This window comes from Aphis gossypii, chromosome X (genome assembly GCF_020184175.1).
Source record: "Aphis gossypii isolate Hap1 chromosome X, ASM2018417v2, whole genome shotgun sequence".
Taxonomy (NCBI): domain Eukaryota; kingdom Metazoa; phylum Arthropoda; class Insecta; order Hemiptera; family Aphididae; genus Aphis; species Aphis gossypii.
This window is the reverse complement of record NC_065533.1, coordinates 36,663,787-36,687,304: the sequence shown is the minus strand read 5'-3', so window position 1 is coordinate 36,687,304 and position 23,518 is coordinate 36,663,787. Positions and strand designations below refer to the sequence as shown.

Below are 23,518 nucleotides of genomic sequence, written 5' to 3'. Positions count from 1 at the left end.
ACTGAACAATTTTAAGGTCACTCAAATAGCCGAATTTTTTCATAGTCCACCGCTGTAATCAAATTAAAATTTGCTTTTTGATTCAGTCAACACCGTTATTTATTTACTCACAAGCATTTACCATAATAAATAAATAAACTCCCTATCTATTGTTATCTAAAAATTTTTTTATAGCTTTTCGAGAAACATTTTGTAATATGTATAGATAGGTAGTCAATTCAATATTTGTGTAAAATAGTCTTTGATATTAACTTTTTTCACTTTAACAACTTTTCCTGATATGAGTTATATATTAAGGTGGTACTAATATTTTTTTCAAAAATCGGAAATAATACACAACCTAATAAAAAAGTGTAATTATTAATTCCATAGTACTGTAGGTACTATATACTCAATATATTCCATATTAAAGTATACGAAAGATATAAATATTTCAAAATTAACACTAATAGTGTTATATTGTGTTTATTTGTTTAATATAATATTATGAATTCGATTGCTGCAGTTGTTATTTTTGAAAATCTGTATTGAATCATTAATTATGGAGGTTATTTTTTTAAAAAATATTTGTATTTAAATCATTTATAAAGTTAATTATAATTATAATTTATTATATTTTATTTTTACTATACCTATATATAAAATGTATAGGTATTAATTTCTTATAGAACATTTTTTTTTTTTACTGATAATAATCAAATAGCATTTACAAATTTAATTTATTAAATAAAATATATGAAAAAAACGTTTGAATTAATAATATATTTTATACATTGTATAAAATACGACTTGGTGTATGATCTTTCCTGACCATAATTTGTGCATAGGCGCAAATATAAGGGGTTAGGAAGAACTAATCTTTCCTCCTAAAAATAAGTCACAGTTCCTCAAATAAAATATTCAGACAAAACTTATTAAAAAATCAATAAATATTATTAAAATACAACATTTGTTATATAACATCCCCAAATCAAAAACTGAAATTATGCCAATAGCTTTGTGAAATCGATTCCATTAAAATTGTGCTAACAATCATTGAAAAAATAATCAATATTGTCCCTCCATGCTCCTAAATTATTATGGTATTTATTTTCTTTCACCCTCTCTCTCACACTAATTCTAACAAAATCATTTCCTTTATTGTAAACCATACAGCATGTGTTGAAATAATATGTAAATACAACCGTAATTATACGGTGTACAATACACATGAATATAATGCATCCAGGAAATCGTTTCAATACATTTCCAGTTTGAATACAACCCCCGCCTCTAATCTGGTGTTATGTTAGTTCAGCAGCGCAGCCTAGCAGGAGATTCTTCGGGCCGAGTACTTGCCATTTATTAGTATCGTTTAGTTCTTATACTATAACACTATAGTACTGCAGTTGGTTACAGAGTAAAATACCTTTTGCTGTTTTTAGACGGTTTATAAGACATCGATAAATGCAGATACAGAAATACAGAAAAATACCATAAAATATATTGCACAAGTATGTACCTATCTTATATATATATTTAGTTAAAATTTTATGTACTTAGTCGTAATAATGTATTTAAGATTTTTACAGTGGGTAGAATAAAATTAATTTTATTTTAACCTAATTATTTTATGTCTTACATCTAATTACGCTCGTATGGTTATGTGAAGTCCGTGGACAGTGGCATAAAGAATCACCAAAAAAGGGTTAATCACCTAATGTTATAAACCCGTTCATTTTTTATTTTTTATAATTTAATTTTTTTCTTATTGCAAGATAGGTTCTAAAAAAATATATCATTAGATATTATACAATTAACATTCTTTTTTCTACCTGAGTTAGTCAAACAATTTTTTTTTAATATGAGTGTGTTATAATGTGCATTTTTTTCCTATTTCGTTTCTTAATTATAGAAGACAAAATTATTCATTTAATTCTAATTTTGTATTTTATTCAAAATCGTGGTATAAATTAAACCTACTAATTAAATTCGTTTTAAATTTCTATCCAATTTTCCTTAACAGTCATCAAAATTATTTTGAACAACTATTATTGAAAAAGTAAACGAGCATTCTTCTAAAAAGTATTTATTTACTTTTTCTTAATACATTTATGTACCTACCTATCGAAGGGTAAATAAATGACATTTTACAAAATACTAAGAATAGCGCGTGTTTTGGTGTGTGCGTGCGTATGTGTGTCAGAACCTTTTTAAGTACCTAATGCCTCTAATAGGTATACGTAAAGTAACTACGTTAACAATAAACATGTGTTTAGCGTTTAGCAGATACGGTTTCAACAAGCGTCGACGTTCGTGTGACTATTAAGTAAATATCGATAAAATAATATAATGTGGTAGATTTTTCGATGACATAGCCTCAAAAATGTATTATATTTATAGTCCATTAATTATACTTTGACGCATTTATCGATTTGAGTTTGAGTTCCGAACACTTTTGAATATAATACGAGTGCGTTGGCAGAAAACTGTATTGTATTGTCACATCTGGAAGAATATCGTTTATATTTTTCGATTTTGAGAAAAAAAGAATTAGTTTTATAATAATTATGTGGTTTTTTTTCCGCAAACTTCAATTCATATACAATTAAAAGATGTTTTCGTTTTTATTCAACACAAATGGTTCGTTTGAACTGCTAATTTTTCAAACTTAACTATTGCTAAAATAACGCGTTGAAAAATGTCTGTATTTCCATTTTAATAAATCGATAATTACAATTCTTTTAATTTTTATAAGTATTACAATAAATAATCTTTGTTTTTAAGTTCATAATGTTCAAAATAATTGTATAATTAAGTGTAATTTCCATTCGAATTGGACATTTGACCACTATTAGCTCAACCCGATCAAGGTAAAGAGTGCCATTAAGGAAACTTGCTAATAAACATGAATTTTAATAAACGAAAATTGTAGAAATGTAAAGTATTGAAAATATCAGTTATAATTACTTAGGTAGTGTATCAGGTAGTGTTCGAAAAGATGTCATATACACAACAGTCATGTAAAAAATGTATTTGTGAATGTAATAACAACAAATTAATAGATAGGTACTTATATATTTTTTAAATGATTAAAAATAATATATTCATATATATTTACCATAATAATAAACCATTTTTAATTCCACGTCAATTAATCAATTACCATAATACAGAGTAGGTACGTTAGGTACCCTATTATTGTTAATGGACCTTTTGCATCATTATGATTGCGTACGTTCCCTACCCTAACTTAGTACAACGTTGCCGTTGTTTACAATATTACTAATATTTGTAAAATAATAACTTATTTTAGAAAATTATTGCATATCTTAAATAAGGTTTAATAAACGTTACTATGACTTTTATGCAAGTACACATTTTTCAGGACTGGTTATCGATACTCACCAAGGTTTTAAATTATAATTTGTATTTTTATTATATCATTTAAAATGCATATATATTTTTTGAATTGACTTGGTAAACTATTAGTTTTACTTCAATAAGTTTAATTATTATAATTATTTTTATTATTTTTTCCAACACAAACTTAATTAAATAATACAATTGTAGAAACATAAACAACGCCGCTGTACCTACACACACTTTTTACTGAAAATTTTAGCAGTTATTTTACTATTTTCAATATTATTATTTTTATTATAATACAAAATACTAAGTAGTATATATTGGCAACGTTGCACTCATTTTCGTACATGTTGCAATCATAATATTTTTAAGCGCATGTCAAGCAGAGTCGCAGAGACATCATTCGCAATCGCCAAGCGTACAATGTACGCAATCCTACAACTATAAGAGACGTACGCACTATACAATAGTGCCACTAAAAGGGAAAAACATACGCAATCATATATCACCGATAAATACAGATCACGGGTGACAGACCACGGGTGGTCAAAAGGTCTAGAGCAGATGGTTTCGATATCGGTCTCTCTTTGTTAGAAATTAGGTTGTGTATACATTTACTAGATCCACTAAAAAATCTCGATAACGCTGTCCACAATAGTTTTTTTTGTATTTGTTTGGTTCCTTAAAAGAAATATGATAATAATATTACATCCTCGGTATAGAACTACGTCAAAAAAAAATTATGACACTCTGACATGGACTGTAGAGATTTCACTGTATATATTCTTGTCCCCATTGTTGAGAATTTATTTTAAAGGGGCGATTGTATCGCACGATATTTAATCACTTTTGTGTGGAAACTGTAGGGTGGCTATTGAAAAACGGACAATGACAATTTATATCTCATCATTAAATCATTTTTTAATTGATCATTTTGAATACCATACATTAACCATTTACTTACTACAATAATAACAATAATGTATACATAATGTGTACTTGTAAATGTGTATTTACAAAGAGAGTAAAATATGATTAAATGAATAATGAATAAAATAATAGTAGATGCAGTAGTCAGGCGCGGATTTAAGAGGGTGGTAGAGCCCTCCCCCCCCCCCCGTTGACCACATCAATATGTGTTATCTATTTCATTTATTTAAATTTAATATTTTATGTTATCCTATGTAAATGTATTGTTGTATTATTCAGTCATAAATCTTCGTCTTTAATTTTTATAATATAAATATTGTTGATAACAATATTGTTATTATGAAGTTATTAACATATTTGCTCAATCAAACAGGAGATTCAAATTTAAATTTTTATATTTTATTTTATTGTGAATTTTATTAGAAAATAGTTGATTATAGATGTTCCGTATTTCATTTTGAATATATGAACACTCTAACATAGATAGATCTACGTAAATTTTATTATTTTAGTATGATTTTAACCTCTCAGTCAACAAATAGTGTACAGCTACAATTAGTGATTATATATCAAAATACTTTGTTAGGAATAAAAAAATGTAAATCATTAAACCAATATCAACATGGTTTTTGAACCACTCTAAAATCATTCAATTTTTAAAATAAATTGGTAATATTATTATTAAAATATATTATACCTAAATTAATATTAACCGTTTTTATTACAGCTTTATCGTGTATAAAATGGAACAAATATATGTGCGATCGATATCAATGGCTGTTATAATAATAAACTTAACTACACAGTCTTTTGCCGAAAGTAAGAATTTGACCTTGAGTAAACAAATTGCTTTTCACTACCTATTAACTTAACTACGATAGGTAGTTTTTTTTAAAGCTTATTTTATAGTTCTATAGATATACAAATATATATTATATCACCTAATCAACCAAACTTCCGTGAGAAATTAGTTAAGTATTTATATTATATTTTATGGAATATACAACTGAATTTTGTAAAATGTTCGGGATTTTATGAATATTTATATTAGCATTAAATCTAATATGTCTGTACCTATTCAAAAAGCATCATATAAATAACTAAGCAACAATTATTTTTTAACTACCTTCTAAAATTGCATTTTAATGTTTTTTTTTAATCTTACTTAGAAACATGCATTACTATTATTTTTATTATTATTATTAAATCACATTTTGTTAATGAAAAATAAAACCTTTGATTAAAATATTTAAAAAAAAATGTAAGTAGGCACTATTTTTAATAATATTATTTTATTCAACTAAAATCAAAAGCTAGAAATAATCAAAAATATAGGTATCTACTATCAAATTTTTGGTAAACAACAAAAATGTAATTTCTATAATATAAGTAAAAATAATTATAAATACGTCTTTTAGTATATAATATTGATGAATCGTTCTGTAACTTAACCAATTAATGGTAGTATACTCAATCTTAGTTGTATTTAAGTTGTAATAATATAATGAATCAATAGGTAACTGGATGAAATCACTCGCCAAATATTGTTAGCAAAATATCGCGTAGGTAGGTAACGAAATGATCATTACTAAATACTAATATATATCTTCCGTATAAAATATTAAAATATAGCAGAAATATAATATTATAAATTTATAAATATATATATATATATATAATATAAATAGGTACAGTAATAAATTTGCAAAAAGATAAATTCAAAAATAAGTAAAAAAAAACTAAAAAAAAATGTACACATTAAATTGTTATTTAATATTTAAACAGGTAATAATGTACCTATTGATTAAATATAAAAATAAAATGACAACCAATAATAATACCTCGACTTATAAATAATATTGATATACTTATAAGTTCATAATATTTATATACTAGTATACCTACTTGCTAATGAGCATATACGAATCAGTCAGTCGTGAAATGGCATACGTTGTACATTTTGGAGACGTTTTACAAACGTTTTGAGTACGCGTTTAAATTGTTTAAGATGCGAAGGATTGAAACATATGTAACAGGAACATATGTGGTGATGGTAATTTTAGTAATGACTACGAGAGTACTGAACTACTGCCAAGTGCCGACAACGTCAAAACTGTATAGGACATATGCGATCCTGGTAGGTAGGTCTCAAATTCCAGGGATTTCATGTATTTTCGTTAGGTTTTTACAGATATACGTGATACCGGACCGTTCATATCATGCGTTTTATCGGTAATTTTAGTAATGACCACAGAATGCTACACTACTGCCGATTACCGATAATGACACAACTGTATAGGGCACATGCGATCCTAGTACGGAGGTCTCAAATTCCAGGAGTTTCATGTATTTTCGTTAGTATTTTATAGATGTACGTGATATCGGACCGTTCATATTATGTGTCTTTTTTATTGTTTTTGACTTTATACTTTCCTACTATTCTGTTTAAAGCCAGAAGATAGTCCTATGGATAGCATAGTATACAGCGTCTAACATTTAATCTTTATTATAATTATATAATGTAATTTGATTTATAATAATCGGCAAAAATAAATTCATTCAAAATTGACTGAATAAGTGCCATGTAAATTTTATTAAAATATAATACATTTTTTAAATCATTTGTAATTTATTCCAGTTGATTACTTTTTGAATATTTGTACGTTTTTTTTTTTTTTTTAGTAGTGTTATAAACAAAACTAACATAATATGGGTATAAAATTATAACACTTCCAAAAAAAAAATACGTACAAATATTCAAAAAATAACCATTAAGAATAAGTTTTAAATGATTTTATAAATTTTTTCAAATAATAAAAAACGTGTATTATTTATTAAAATTGACATGGCTCTTATTAAGTCAATTTTGAATTTAGAACCATAATTGATACATCAAAATTGCTTTAAAAAATAGACTTATCTGAATATGGTATTTAAAATAGGTGTTGCTATTCAAAAAAAGTTCTTCTGAGCATGCTCAGACCAAAATTTCAAAAAAAATTGGAATTTATCGAAAAATGTGTATTTATTTACCACCAGCTTGTAAAACAAAAATTCGATTTATTCTAAAAAAAACCTTCCAAGTAATTCAGTGTTCCCTAAATTGGTGAACACCCTGTATACATTTATATATAATTTAAAGTACTGAATTACCTATAATTAATATTTAATAGTCAGTGGCGTATTTAAGGGGTAGTCCAGGGGTACTGGATCCCCCCCCCCAAAAAAAAACCGATACATATCCTTGCAGTATAGTAAAGTAATAAGTATAGAAATTGGTATTCTGTGTATTCTGACGACGGTTTTCAAGTTACAGTTAAATATAATGTGTGATAAAGCCATAATGGCTATAGGTAATATAGTTCTCATAGTTTATATAGGTAAATTATTTAATTATATATAAACTGTGAACCTCCCCCCCCCAGAAAAATGTTGAAAATACGCCACTGTTAATACTTATATATTATTATTTTTAATCTTAATTTTACAAAATATAATATTAACACATAATTTAAAACAATTATAAACAATAAAATAGATTAAAAGTGTATTAAATACGTAATTATTTCCGATTTATTTTTCTGATAATATACCCATATAAGTGATAAGAAAAATATTTCTTGTGTATAATTATAAAAAAGTATTTATCGGTTTAGAATATGTTTGAAAAAAAGTCTTAGGAATAAAAGTATAAAAGCTTCATGAGATACCTATTTTTATGGCACTATTGAATAATTAGAGAATAACGGAAATTATATTACTAATTAATTTAGTACGTACTTAATATATATATTACCTATATAGGTATACAGTTAAACAGTTCTATCTTATCTATTTTCTTTTAATCATTGATTTATGTATAAATAATTATTTTTTTCTATATAATATATTATATTTCCATTAGACATTTTTAGCGTTCGCTTTTTTAATTTTATCACAATCATTTCTATAATGAGTATTTGTAAATACTGTAAAATTAAATTATTATTAAGCTAATTATGTATACTTAAACACTGTTGAAGCGCCTAAACGACCACCCAAAATAGATATTGGAAGCTATGAATACGTGCTGTCATCGGTCAATGATGTCACAAGAGATGTGATCGTATATTGGCAAAACATTCAAGAAAACGAGAAACACACAACTGATAATTCATTTGAATATCGCGCTTACTACACAGCCATAGCTAATAACAATACTATGTCAGTACCATTTTTGATCCTACCATAGATTGTTTCTTTTTCGATTTATTATTCGACTTCATTAATAATTTGTACATTTAAATTGTCCGTAAACACAGAATTCTTCATCCAAGCAACAAGACGTTTGCCAATCATGCTACGTTTGTCGGACTAGAATTATATATTGGGTACAACATCAGAGTGTACTCGGCAAATAAAGATGGTTTATCGACAGAGTACGCAAGTATATACATACCTAGTTTACCCGGCAGTAAGTATATATTAATTTATTATACCTATAATATACTTAAGGGAAATCGAAATAGAGTAGCTCAATCTATATGGATTTAAAAACAGCGTAAACTTTTTTATACAAACGCCCGAGGAGCTTTGTCCCAACACCCTTTTAATTTATTTAAATTTTACATTTATATTCCATTTAAACATGGATTTATGTTCATCTAAATTCATTTAATATACCTATTACATATTTACATATATTTAGTTTCATTAAAAAATGCAAATTTACTATGTGTACCTATTGAATATTTATGGATGTTAAAGTAGATGAAAAAAAATAATTATCAATATACTTAATTACCTATTACATAAATAAATAGCAAACTGAATAATTATAGTTTTTGATTTGAAAGTGACCACACACAGGTGTGTAATGATAGCGATATTCTTCATAATCAATGTTTAAAAAAATTTCATCATCATCATAATCTTTACCAAGGTCACACTCGCGATTTTTTTGGGGAAAGACAGGAAAGGGCCGTATGGCATTAATTTAAAATAGTAGGTAATTATATTTATTTTTAAATATATACAGAAATCCAATGATGAAAATATTTTTAAAAGTATTAATATAGTTTGAAATAGAATATCATTACACAAATTTAATGCATCAATGCATCGATTGCATTAGGTATGTAGTAATGCATGATTTTGATGGAATTTTCGGTACCATACTTAAATCAAAATTAAACAACTAGGTATCTACATAATATTATTTTGTGTATATTTATATTATATTACTACTAGCTGATTTCGTTGCCCGTTTAAAATGCCAGCTTTATAATATGATTCAAATTTTGTTATGTTTTTGTTATTATAAATTTTGAATCTCAAAAACTTTGTACGAGCACCACTTAAAAATGCTTTCTTATTGCACACTAACTCTGTACATCAGTCAGTCTTAGGACACATTCGATTATAATTTATATTATATTATAGTTATTCCGCTTGATATAAATTCAAAGTAAAAAATTGTGTTAATTCCCTCATTCCTTCCCCTTAAATAACAAATTGTCAAATTGCTTATAGTAAAGGAGGTCCGTCTTTTCTGAGTACCCCACCCACTACTGACAATCCAAGTACCTACTGTATTTAACCACAATATTTAAAGTTATTTTAATATTTAATGTGATGACTATCATTTACAGAACGTAATGACACCGTATCACTATCGCTGACAAAAGTGAAAACGTATAATGATGAAGGTGTCTATGAACTGTCTTGGGAAATTCATAACAGTCAGAAACTATTTGCGCCCAACCAACTGAATTATTACACACTATATTGGTGTGAAAATGACATGAACCATCCTCACCAGTGCAATGTACGTAAATTAAAAATTTATATATTACCACAATACCACCCAAAAATATGCTTTTTGACTTAAGTTAATGATAACTAACTCATTAAATTTTATGGATTGAAATAAAAAATATTTATTTTAAGGGCTATATGGACTGGATAAACATACCTAGAACAGAGACTCGCTATATTATTTCCGTACCAAATTATTGGAAAGATTATCAATTTTCAATAAGTGCCAACAGCAAGGCTTTGCGAAAAAGCAATGCCAATGGAAATGAAGCTTATAAATTTAAATCGATAAGTAGTGGAATGGTGTGGGAGTCGTGTACTACACTGCACATAACAAGTAAATAAAACAGTAACTTATTATACACATACCTATTTATTTTATATTTTTTCATTTATTAATATTTGTTAGCTATAATATTATGATGTATTTTTCATTTATACACGATTAGAATTTAGCAAAGTAAACAGCATTTGGATCAGCGAAGTTGGCAAGACATACATGGCTTTGAGGTGGAAGCTTGACTGTTCGGAAAAAATAAATTTTATTTATGATTTTCACGTTTTTTATTGTCCAATAAATTCCTTGGAAAAATTTTCATGCTTAGGTAAGACATTATTACTTTTTTATTTTTTAAATAGTTTTGATTATTTAATAGTATTAGGTAGTATAGTGTAGTAGTATGCTATCTATATTGGTATAAAGTTGTATTTATATTCAGCACTGGCTACTCTAGTTAAATTACCAACTATTTGCAATATTTTTTTTCAATAGGTACCTAGATATACTTATCAATTATTTATTAAAAAAAAAAATAAATAAATGAAAGAATATTGGTTTTATTTTTACAATTATGTGTTTGTTTTATACCTGAAGAAGTAGTTACACTTATTACCTATAGTAGAAAATATAGTTCAAATCTTCAACTGTGGTTTCTGCTATTGCTATATATTGGATCTAGGTGGTACTATTTATTTAAATATGCTGTTATTATTAAAAATATACAAACATTCAACTATTACTCAAATTATAATTTCCTATTCAGAATGACATTTCCAAAATATTTAGATAGATATAAAAAGGTACCTAATTTTAATTTATTTTCTTGTAATTGTTGATACCTAACTAATGAATTACATGTTTACGAATATCTTTTCTTAACGGAGGCTGTCTGATCAATATTTATATTCTTTGTTTAAATATCTAAGTTATGCTTTCTAAACGATTCATAAATTCTCTTGATTAGGATCTCTGTGTCTTGTGCGTTATTGGCATTGAACTCTTCACCATGTATAGATAGGTATATATTTATTACGAGAAATGCCGTGTTCATCAACAAAGAGAAGACATTTTCAGGATTCATATTGTATTTTGTTGTATTCGAATTTAATTTTTATTAAAATAAAATAAAACGTGTTAGGTTTAAATGTGTATTTAATTAATTTGTGTAAGTTTTATTAAAAAATTTTTGTTAACTTCCAGTAAAAATAATTTTATTTAAATTACTTGTTTAGGTATTTTAAAACAAACTTGTGAAATAGGTACCTAGTTCTGTGTTTTTATTCAAACACCCATAACAAAATACTAGTTTCTTTAAAGTACCTAAATAAATAATACATTGGTATGATAATTTTTTTTATCATAATAGTATCAAAAGTTAAAATAAGGTAAATTATAAATTATCACATTACAATTTAACTAAACGTTTTCTTTCTATATTTTTTGGAAGCGAAGATATTGATGAGCTGTTTATAATCGACTGTGGACAATACTTCTTCTTCAATTAATATTAATATTAGGTTTTAATATTAAGTTAATATTAGGTTTTTTTTATTAATTTTAACTTAGAAAGTTTCTTTCCGCACAAGCTGATGTCACAGGAATGGTTAGCATTATTCTTAAAGCAATGGTTAAATTAGGAAATGATCCGTAAATAGTTATTAAAATATAATATAGTGCTTGAAGCGAATTTGTGTCTACGTGTTGACACTTTTGTCGAAAAGATCGAAAAATAATCAGTTCAAAAAATAAATCAAATCCATCTATATATTTTAGATCGTTATCTGTAAAAATAATTTTCAAATCTTTAAAGTGTTTTAATAAGACATCATTTTCCATTGTTTTCAACTTTCCAATTCGATGCAAAAATCCAAAATTGTCCGAACACAGAATAACTCTCCAACTGTTTAAAGCGTTTCTCAATTGACTGTATTACATGGTTGAGATCAAGAATGATGAAAAAATAATTTGTACGAAACCTGTCTTCATTATATAAGTTGGGTTCGTCGACGTTTTCATATTCGAATAATTTCTTCTTTTTTCTTATTTGTGGTCTTGTGGATTTTTGAAAGTCACTATAATATCAGCATCTTTGGCTAATTTGTTAGCAGCAGTTTTTATTTTAACCCAAAAGTTGAAATTTTAAGCATTTTTTTCTACTGAATATTTTTTTATGTAAACAAAAAAATCATTATAAAATTAATACATTTATTGCTTGCTTAAAAAATAAGAAAATTTATTTTATATTATAGAGTCTCCTCGGTTCAAAGTGGTTGAAAGATATATGAAACAAGATCACACGCCTTTTGCATTCTTATCGGACCTGAAGCCATCTACCATATACAAGATATTAATTTTAATATATACATTAAACGGTAATGTCATTGAAACAGATCCCATAACCATGGCTACACTTCCAGAAGCCGAATGAAAACTATTTAACCAAAACATACTTTTTATTAGAATATTAACATGTTCTATTTACCATTTACATCAGTACATATAATAATAATCTAGATATAAGTGAACTCTACTAGTGAGCTAACAATATATTATGACGTTAACTGCAGTTTTGAATTAGGTATATTATAATATATGTGTATATATTATTATTAGTTATTTCAAACTGGCATGATACATACTAATAAACTTAACTAATAATGGTAATATTTGTACAAAATGTATTTTACTATTTTCATTATTTTCTATATTATCCTAATCTATTCATTATTTTTAATATCATCATTATAATTGTTGCCCAATTTGTATAACATACCTAGTTAATTAGTAGTTATTTTATTATTATAGTAGGTACTTAGTTTAAAATAAAAGTGCTGTATTAGTATGTATTAGTATGATGATAACTTTCAATTATTTTTACAATTTACAATAATTACACATTGTTACACTTAAGTTTAGATTTAATATAATTATTTTTATTGATACCATCGTTTTACTCATAATTTATAATTACATTTTATATATTATTATTTTTATTTTTTAACAATAAACTTTTTATTTAAATGTAATAATGTAAGCACTTAAACATCTTAATTAAATAAATCTCATTTTATATTTAATTTCACCAAAGCTGTCTGCATATACTTTCTTTACATTTTAGTTTAATTGGAACTTTTCATTATTTGTAGGTACCAATATTGTACAAATTTTACAATATATTGAATATTTGAGTGTACCTATAATCTGTAATGATGGGTTGCACTGGGTAAATTATTTTGTAATTTATATTTGAAGTTCAGTTTAAGAGTTCCTCTTTTCCTTAGTGATCTTTTTAGGATTTTAAAATCTTAATTTATAAACCTAAAATTACCTTAATAAAATACTTTTACATACCGCGATAAAGAAGTATTTTAATCAAAAGTTCAAATGACACTATTGGTTAAAGCTTTTTAGTTTAATTCAGATTCTCCGTAAATTAATCTTTCAGAATTCTAAAACTACAGAAAATACATTTGCAGATAAGTTTAACTTCGTAAAAAATTAATTTAGAAAATACATTTGTGTGCTACAGTCAAAATGTAGGTAGCAGGTAGCCATTACTGAAAAAGTTGTATTATTAAGTCACCTGTCAATAAAACTCATCTTCCATTTTAAGTATATCTTATACAAATTGTTCATAACTTTTTGATTGATCAGTGAACTACCTTAATACATTTATTGACTCTTCTTTCAAAGCTCAAGCTTAACAAATTCAATAGTCACCAATTGAGACAGGTAACTGCATTAAATTTATGTTATGTCACTTGGAGAAAATTACACATAAACATACTTTTTAAAATTATATTACATAATTATAGATAATAAAATATAAAAACTTATGATTGTCATTTAGATATTAAAGTATAATTAATAGTACTTTATAAATTACACATTTGACATTTGATCAGTGCACATTCAACTTAAATAAAATCAATTAAATTATAATTTAACATTGATTTACATTTTACACAAATTATATTATAATAATAGTAATAACAAATTTTAAGGCCATTGAAAACATTTTGATTTAGAATAGGTTGACATAGTTAAAAATTTATATACAATATTTATTATATTATTTTTAAAATTATTTTATAATAATAATTGAATCATCTTTAAAAAACACATTTTATCAGAATAGATTGTTTTCTATTGACAGAATATTGTCAATTAATGTACCTATACTATTTGATATAACAACAAATTTAAAATAATTTAAATAGTGCGCATTTTACTACAATTATGATTATTTTTCAAATATTACTATTTGTTAGACATCATTAACTCTTGAAGAAAATTGTAAAAACAATACTTTCTCTATAGCACTTCGGTTAATTAATAAAGAAGTTAGTAACATTAATTTTTCATAATTAATTGCATACAAGTCACAATTATTATAGTAAATATTTTTTACTAATTATACAATTAAAACAAGAACAAAAATTATAAGTAATATTTGATGTATAAAAGATTACGTTACAGAATTCAATATAAATTCATTTATCAATAATTTTGAGCTAGTAGAATACTATATCATGGCACGAGTTTAAAATAATTTAATTAACAGTAATAAATCATTAAATTAATTAAGTTGGCGAACACTATATTTAGTATACAATAATTAATTATTTAAAAGATAATTTTGAAGTGACATTATAAAAATTAAAATATATTTTACAAACTCAATAATAAATACTACGTTACCTATTAACTTTATAGTCAATAATAAACAATATAATTTAGTCTTTTAAAATATATTCAACACTTACAAGGTAAATGGCATGATATAAAATCAAATTAAAAGCATTTGACTAATGAAAAAAAAATTAGTTAAGAAAGAAGATATGAAGAATATAAAAATAATTTATAGTAAACTATAATTACATACTGATAGTTCAATATTATTATACGTATTATTACAAAAAATTATTATTTCGTATGCAATCTCGCAATGTGAGCTTTCATGTTATCTTTCCTCGAAAATGTTTTATTACAATAAACACATTTAAATGGTTTTTCACCGGTATGTGTCCTCATGTGAGCTCTTACTTGACTTTTTAGTAAAAAATTTTTCTTACATATATCACATATAAAAGGTTTTTCTCCCAAATGAATCTTTTTGTGACTTTCCAAAATATCTTTCCGTGTATATGATAGATCACATCTATGACATTTATAAGGTCTTTCTCCTGAATGGATTTGTTTGTGGGTTTTTAAGTGGCCTTTCTGTAAAAACGATTTTCCACAGACATTGCATTTATATGGTCTTTCCCCAGTGTGAATTCTAATATGAGATCTAATGTGACCTTTATGTAAAAATGATTTATTACACACACCACATTTAAATGGTTTCTCTCCCGAGTGAATCATTTGATGACTTTTAAAATTGTCTTTCCGTGTATATGATTTATCACAAGTTTCGCATTTATAAGGTCTTATTCCTGTATGAATAAATATGTGCGTTTTCAGGTGCTCTTTACGTATAAATCTTTTATTACAAGTATCACATTTAAATGGTCTATTAATATTATAAACTATTTTGGGAGCCTTTATAGAATTTTTGTTGTTGTGCGATTTAGTTGAATTTTTCATAGATGATGTCATGGGTGGTAGTACATGATTTTCAGTCACACAAATACTTTCATATCTAATACCATCAATTTCATCAACCTCAAGTTTAATTTCATCTTTGCCTTTGTCCGTACTGAATTCAGAATATTTTGTAGAACTGAAAAAAAAAAATAATATTTAAAATCTATAATACTTTAATTAAAAAACAGCTTAAGTATAACAATTAACAACTGAAAAATAGAAATAATAAATTACTACCAACAAATATTACCGGAATTTAAATGGTGCATTAGTATTATGAACTATTTTGGGAGCCTTTGTAGTTTTTTTTTTGTTGTATGACTTAGTTGAATTTTTCATAGATGGTGTCATGGGTGGTAGTTCATGATTTTCAGCCACACAAATACTTTCATATCTAATACCATCAATTTCATCAACCTCAAGTTTAATTTCATCTTTGCCTTTGTCTGTACTTAATTTAGAATCTTTTGTAGAACTGGAAAAAAAAATATTTAAAATCTACAATACTTTAACAAAAAACAGCTTAAATATAAAAATTAACAACTGAAATACGGAAATAATAAATAACTACCAATATTACCAGGATTTTAATGGTGTATCAGTATTATGAACTATTTTGGGAGCCTTTGTAGTTTTTTTTTTGTTGTATGACTTAGTTGAATTTTTCATAGATGGTGTCATGGGTGGTAGTTCATGATTTTCAGCCACACAAATACTTTCATATCTAATACCATCAATTTCATCAACCTCAAGTTTAATTTCATCTTTGCCTTTGTCCGTACTGAATTCAGAATATTTTGTAGAACTGAAAAAAAAATAATATTTAAAATCTACAATACTTTAATAAAAATACAGCTTAAATATAACAATTAACGATTGAAACATAGAAATAATTAATAACTACTAATAAATATTACCAGCATGGACACTTTTAGTTAGAAAATTGCAACAGCATATTAAATTAAAAGAAAAATAACAATTATGACTTATGACATTAATATGATTAAACTTAGATGTAAAACAAGTCAATAGTTACATAAGTTGAAGGTTTAACTTATTCTCGTTTCTAATTACAAAAATATAACAGTATAATGATTAAGTGATTTTTTTAAAATGGAAATGACTTTACATAGTATTTCACTTAGTTTATTTTTAAACAAATAATTCAAAAATGCAAAATGTATACAATATTACAAAGTCATTGAAACTAACAACAAAATAATTCTTAAGTACTACCAATTTCAGTATAGTTTTTGTTTTGTTGATTATAACTTGATATTACAGTAAATTTATCTTTAATAATTTTGCATTTTAGGTTTTGAGTAAATGAGTGTAGTGATTTAACAATGTGTTTTTTTTTAAATTTTGTGTCTATTATCTTTTTTTGGAGTAGTAACAATGTTTACATTTTTAACTTGGATAAATTTTCAGATAAAAAAGTATATTTAATTATTTCAATCTAAAATGATTTCTATATTTTGTTGTAATTCAAGCATAACCAAAAATACTTTTCACTATTAAAATTTTTTAAAAATATTTTGTCTCTTAATAAGCTATTTATAGATAATTGTTATTTCCAATTTGCTTCAATTTTTTTTCCAGTTAACACTAAAAAAAAAAGTCAAAAACCTTAAATAATCTAAGTTATTTTTGAATTACATTTTTTAATGTAAAACTCTATAAAATACTAACCATTGATTATTAGGTGGAATGTCATGATCATTATCATGATCAAATTCTATAGGTCCATCAATAGGTTCTTGTTTTATATACTTATTAAGTATTATATCTTGGGGCTCACATTTGATTTGTGGAATCTCAGACATTTTAATCTTTTAAACTATTTGAATATATCTAAACAAAAATGAAAATCAATAGCAGGTATTATAACTCAAAAAATATTTAATTTTAATATAATAAGGCAAAATAAGTTAAGAGAAAAAATTTAAATTGTAAAGACAATAATCAGTTGAATTCTAGTCAACTATCTATTATGTAATAGGTTCAAGATATCATAAATCTTTATAAAACAGTCTTAATTGTTATTAAAATGCAAATAAAGAGACATATTTACTGAAATCAAGCAAAACTATTAATAAAATTAATTAATTAACTATTTATTATTCATATAAAAGTATAAATTAAATATGATTTCATCTTAAAGATGAATTAACGCTTTTAAAATGTTTGGCTCACAGGCATGTCAAAAATAGGTTGAACATTGTTGTTGAATATGTTCATACAACATTTTTTAGCTTTTACGTGTTTCTAATGTATGCACATACAAAATCAAATTATCACATCAAAAATAATATTTGAAGAAACATTGAAGAAAACATTGTATATCACTGTTTTAAGTTTGGATATGTTCAATGATAAATCATTTATAATTAATGCATAAAATGTATTCATCAACAGATAAACAAGAATTCCTCAGAAAAAATTGGTTTTTAAAATATTTGATTATTGATTAAAATTATTCCTACTATCAATTATTTTTGTTTATAATTAAAGTTTAATTTTGAATATTTAATAAAGAATGGTCTAATTAAATTTCATTCAACAGAAAAGCATCTTAACATACTCAAAAATACAAAGATTTATCCTCCTCTAGAAATTTTTTTGGTAGTTTAAAAGATTTGTCATATGTGAATTACTAAATATGTCTTTGTCTGATATCCTCTATTGAAACCCAACACCTACAAAATGTAACAGTTAGTAAATAAAATAAAATTGTTTAATAAAATCACAGACTATATAAATTATGCAATGTATAATTTTTTTTTATAATCTGTGATAACACAAACATCTTAGCCTAAATTAACCTTTACAAACCTTACTCCAATAATCTGGACCATAAGACCTGACCCTTCAGAATTTGGGGTTGAATTTTAATCTTTAGTATATTCTCGTTATGAAAATTAGTAAACTAGTGACCTGCAAATAAGATAAAACCGATTTATAAAAATAGTAAAATTTTAGTCAAGTCTAGATTAAGATGTGACCAGTGAAGGTTACAGTCTATAAAATCATGAATGACCACAGATTTAGGGAAATTATCTACAGTATTATTTTTAAATAATATTTTTTTCTGATACAAAATACAAATTATCTTTCAGTTATTTTTTATTAAACTCAATTGTTTATGGTATAATATATTAGATTTTATCTGTACCTAAAACTATGTAATTGACATATTGTTATTTAATTGAAATTACTTATACCAGTTGTTACAACTTTGTAAAGACATAGGCACAATTTTTTTTTATTCTAGGTTAACATATTTAAAATAAAATAAATCCTATCAATTTTAATGTTTAAATTGTTTATATTATAATTAGGTATGTCTAAAAAATTTAAAATACTATTTTACAATAGATTCAATGAATAATAAAAGGTTTTTGATTAAAAAATGTAAAATACTAGTAGCATAAACTTCAAACACAAATAAAATATTAAAAATATATTTTTATAAATGTTGAAAATAAAATAATTTAAAAATAAGGGCAAAAGTGTTCATAGCCATGGTCACTATAGGTTTAAGACCGAGGCTCAATTTAATAGATACATATTAAATAATTGTATGCAGAATAATTAAGGCATTCATGTCTCAAGCGTTTAGTTTGTTACGGTTTGTTAGTATCTAACATTGTTTATAAAGATAAAATTGCGCTGAAATGTAAGCAAACAATAAGCTCATTTTAACATAGAATAAATTTCTCAGTAATTCCATGACAGACACAAATATTATGTATTACAGCTAGAATATGATGTGTCTGCGTTGGACTCAGTAATAATATTTATGAATAAAATCAAAGCACTGCGATAATAAAATGACTTTAAATAAAATAGAATTAAATTTAAATTGTATAAATTCTAAATTCACTTTTAATATAATATAGGTACCTACGCAATAATCTATCGTTGTCACACATAAAATATAAAACTTGTAAACTTACAAGAACATACATTAGATACTGTTTGCGATGTGACTATTAAAGTACAATTAGTCTCAATAATGTGTTGCAGCGTTTTTATGTTTTATTTTTAACAATAATAAGTAAACAAACAAGCTCAATGTAAGTGTATTAGACGTTCGGCGTCCAACAGCAATGAGCATAACACAATAGTTAGACACGTGAATGCCATGCCGCCCGGTATCCGGGGCGCAGGTCACGGAGATTGGAGGAGATATGCAATACGAATATAATATTATGATATGATATTATACAGGATTTCGACCTCCAGAAAACGCAGAATTGTGCCGATAAAAATTTTAAAGAAGTATATAGTAGTATAAGTTTTATAATATACACTTAGTGATTCTTTATTAAAATAAACTATAATTTTAAATGATAAATTTATGAATTATTATATTCCAATTTTCTCGATAGAATATAAACGTATTTGAATTTTGAAATAATATACAACCTCCTTCCTCCATCCTCCATAAATATGATAAGAAAAAATGTTAACGTTATAATACTTTATCATTAGGTACTTATTATGTATGAAACGATAAAAAAGATAATACATAATAATTTAGAAAACACAAAAAAACATTTTATAGAAAAACATTAATATGACGTGTTGCAAACTTTCATAATTTACTCATGTACAAGTTGTCAAGAGTCTTGACTCAAGAAATAATTTTATTACTTTATGATATCAAATAAAAAATACCTGAAATTATTAAGTAAGAAAATTAAAATCCTTCAAAATTAATTGTAAAATGATTATCAATTAAGGGACGTTCCTACAATATCTGTTAAAGTGTCAGTTAAGACTAACCGGTAGAATTCTATTGATTAACTCATGATAAATTCTTCTTCTTTTCTTACTGTATTTAGTATTTTTGAGCTTTGGTGTGTCATCAATTTTTCAATGATTCTAGCAGCTGACTTAGAGCGGAACATTAAGATAAAGCACAGAGCTATATACAATCAACTTCATATAATATCCATAAGCAGTAAACTCCTCGAATGCCCTCACGTCCATTATTTAAACTTCCAAAATAAAACTTATAAAATGGATACATTTAATCGTTATACTGTATCACCAAGTTTAATTGACGGTAACTTACTATAGCCTATAAGTACCCTTAGCTATTATTATTTTGGTTTTTTAAATATTAAATATTGTTTAAATTAAAAAAGTGTATGTAATATATTTTGTGAAACTAACCACCATAAATCAAGTTTATTTTGTGGATCTTACAGCTGTTAAATATTTAATTTATTAACTGTAATTAATACATCCATCAATAAAGCATATAATGATTACTGATTAAGTTAACACTCATTAATTCAAAGCTGGGCATCAACAAGTTAAAAATTTAAGTTACTTTCATCTAAGTTAGTTAACGAGTTATTTTTTTCTTTAAAGTAACTTCTAAATAAATAATTTTAAGTTTTTTCCACTTAATGCAGTAATTTATGAATAAATTAATTTTAATTGTCTTGTTTAGTTATTTTTTCCTAATAATGCAAACATTGTATATTTAAAATATATTTTGTTTTGAAATTATTTTTCTTATTAAAAAAAATATCAATTATTATTTATAAATTATAATCTTATATACTTATGATTTGTGTTCTAAACAGGCATATAATATACTAAGTTATAATATCGAATAGTTTAGCACTGTTCCTGGATTATTCTATAACAGTGACAAATGTGTTATACAAATGAGTACAAAATATTTAATACAAGTAAATAATTAATAAGTCATACAATATAGGTATACTGTATAGTAATATATAATAATTTAAAAATTTATATTAATAATATAGTTACATAATCATATAATGTTATACATGTATATTGTATATTAACAATGGATAATAAAACAGTAAAAGGGGAAATAATTATTGAGAAAAGAAAAAGATATCCTCAATACCCAGTACACATTTATAAACCTAACCATTATTAATGTAATATTTTTCTAATAATAAAAAATATATATATTTGTGGTTGTTAACTCAGCTTAGATTTTTTTCAAGTAAATATGATTGATATGTTAACTCAATTTAAAAAAAAAAGCGGGTAAGTGTGTACCGCTCTGCTGTACATTAGGTGCAATATGGATCACTATTATACATTATAGGAGTATTAAATTTGAATCCAATGGTAGGTATCATTGTAAAACGAAAAACGATTCTGAACTAAGATGATTTATCAGCCTTATATAATTTCCAGTGGTTAGTGAAAAAGGTGGTTTATGTTTTAATGCCAGAATACACAAGAATTTAAGTTTTTTTATAATTATTATAAGCTAAACTTATGGAAAATCTCGTATTGAATTTTCAACTCTAAGCTACTTATACAAAAAATTTTATGAATTATACCTACAAAATAATTTGCAAATATTCATGATTTTGACGAATTTTTGTCAGTATTTGAACTTCAAATGCTAATAAAAAAAATTGTGCCTATATATTCTTATAATTTTTTAATCATTATAAGAATAACTTATGAGAAACTTTGTATTAAATTTTCAAGTATTTTTATTGGGCCAAAAAAAAATTATCGACATTTTAAAAAAAGTTTTCAAAAACTTGGAAATTAAATCATGTAAAGAAAATGCCAATCCAAATAACTGGTAAAATGTTCAAGTATCTACAATTTATACTTTTTGAATAATAATAAACTATAATGATGCTTCGAGTTTTCTCTATAGAAACTTGAAGGAAAACTTATGGAAAACTTAGTGTTGTATTTTTAATTCTTAGTTATAAACACATCAAATTTTATGATTTTTCAACTTCAAAATTACTTGCAAATTTTTTCATTTTCGAAAAATTTCGTAAAAATTTGAACTATAAACGCTTATAAAACAAAATTGTGACTAACGATTTTTATTTTTTTTTTAACATCTCATAAGGAACCTTGTATAAACTTCAAAATATTTTGGTCATCCAAAATTTTTTTATCGACACTTACAAATTCTCATAAAAATTGAAAATTTCAGTTGTCTATAGATAGCTCAAAAAAGTTTAAATATTTTGAAAATTTAATCATATAAAAAAAATGCCAATTTAAATATCTGGTGAAATTTTCAAGTATCTACGACTTATATTTTTTGAATAATAACAAATATTTAAAATCGTTTGAGGATAAATCGTTATTGTTATGATATTTCGTAAAAATTTAAAATTTAAACGCACTTAAAATTTTTTCTATAATGATGCTTCGAGTTTTCTATATAGCTACTAGAAGGAAAACTTATGGAAAACTTAGTGTTTTATTTTTAATTCTTAGTTATTAACACAAAAAATTTTATGATTAACGATTTTTAATTTTTTTTTAGCTACAATAAGAACAACTCGTATGGGACCTTGTATTACATTTTCAAGCTTTTTTGGTCATCCAAAATTTTTTTATCGACACTTCAAAAAAAAAATCTCATAGAAATCGAAAATTTCAGTGATCTATAAATAACTCATAAAAAAGGCAAAATTTTTTGAAAGTTTAACTTTATATAGATAACACTAGCATACACATTTGGTGAAAATTTCAAGTATTTACAGTGATTAGTTTTTGAATTACAACCATATAAAAAAATCGATTTAGTCG

The 23,518-nt window shown here is 24.9% G+C and overlaps 2 protein-coding genes and 1 long non-coding RNA gene across 13 annotated transcripts; 2 read left to right on the top strand and 1 right to left on the bottom strand.

Moving 5' to 3' along the window:
- The first annotated feature begins 7,621 nt into the window (after positions 1-7,621).
- On the top strand, positions 7,622-12,983 carry LOC114132968 (uncharacterized). The gene is made up of 7 exons (XM_050207191.1): positions 7,622-7,631; positions 8,271-8,481; positions 8,580-8,731; positions 9,909-10,084; positions 10,207-10,411; positions 10,524-10,679; positions 12,604-12,983. The coding sequence occupies exons 1-7, from the start codon at positions 7,622-7,624 to the stop codon at positions 12,780-12,782; spliced, it is 1,089 nt and encodes a 362-aa protein (XP_050063148.1). The 3' UTR covers positions 12,783-12,983.
- Positions 12,984-14,368: 1,385 nt separating this feature from the next.
- On the bottom strand, positions 14,369-20,157 carry LOC114132955 (zinc finger protein OZF-like). 11 transcript variants are annotated; one of them, XM_050207649.1, is made up of 7 exons: positions 19,913-20,152; positions 18,779-18,880; positions 18,528-18,642; positions 17,636-17,797; positions 16,524-16,748; positions 16,194-16,418; positions 14,376-16,079 (listed from the first exon to the last, which is right to left on the bottom strand). In XM_050207649.1, the coding sequence occupies exons 4-7, from the start codon at positions 17,767-17,769 to the stop codon at positions 15,281-15,283; spliced, it is 1,383 nt and encodes a 460-aa protein (XP_050063606.1). In that variant the 5' UTR covers positions 17,770-17,797; positions 18,528-18,642; positions 18,779-18,880; positions 19,913-20,152; the 3' UTR covers positions 14,376-15,280. The 11 variants fall into 11 exon arrangements, with proteins under 11 accessions (XP_050063617.1, XP_050063615.1, XP_050063613.1 ...); XM_050207650.1 differs by having other exon boundaries at positions 19,903-19,923; XM_050207651.1 differs by lacking the exon at positions 19,913-20,152 and adding an exon at positions 19,854-19,872.
- Positions 20,158-20,502: 345 nt separating this feature from the next.
- LOC126552891 (uncharacterized) lies at positions 20,503-21,219 on the top strand. The gene is made up of 2 exons (XR_007606343.1): positions 20,503-20,639; positions 20,838-21,219. It is a non-coding gene; the product is annotated as an uncharacterized LOC126552891 (long non-coding RNA).
- The last annotated feature ends 2,299 nt before the right edge of the window (positions 21,220-23,518 follow it).

What these genes read in the sequence shown, in the direction of transcription:
- LOC114132955 (XM_050207653.1), bottom strand. Translation starts at nt 17,769, where the DNA reads ATGTCTGAGATTCCACAAATCAAATGTGAGCCCCAAGATATAATACTT. An exon ending in GATACACCATTAAAATCCTG is followed by an intron (nt 16,419 to 16,523) that starts GTAATATTGGTA and finishes TTTTTTTTCCAG; the next exon opens with TTCTACAAAAGATTCTAAAT. An exon ending in AATGCACCATTTAAATTCCG is followed by an intron (nt 16,080 to 16,193) that starts GTAATATTTGTT and finishes TTTTTTTTTCAG; the next exon opens with TTCTACAAAATATTCTGAAT.
- LOC114132968 (XM_050207191.1), top strand. An exon ending in CATACCTAGTTTACCCGGCA is followed by an intron (nt 8,732 to 9,908) that starts GTAAGTATATAT and finishes TATCATTTACAG; the next exon opens with AACGTAATGACACCGTATCA. An exon ending in TACTACACTGCACATAACAA is followed by an intron (nt 10,412 to 10,523) that starts GTAAATAAAACA and finishes ATACACGATTAG; the next exon opens with AATTTAGCAAAGTAAACAGC.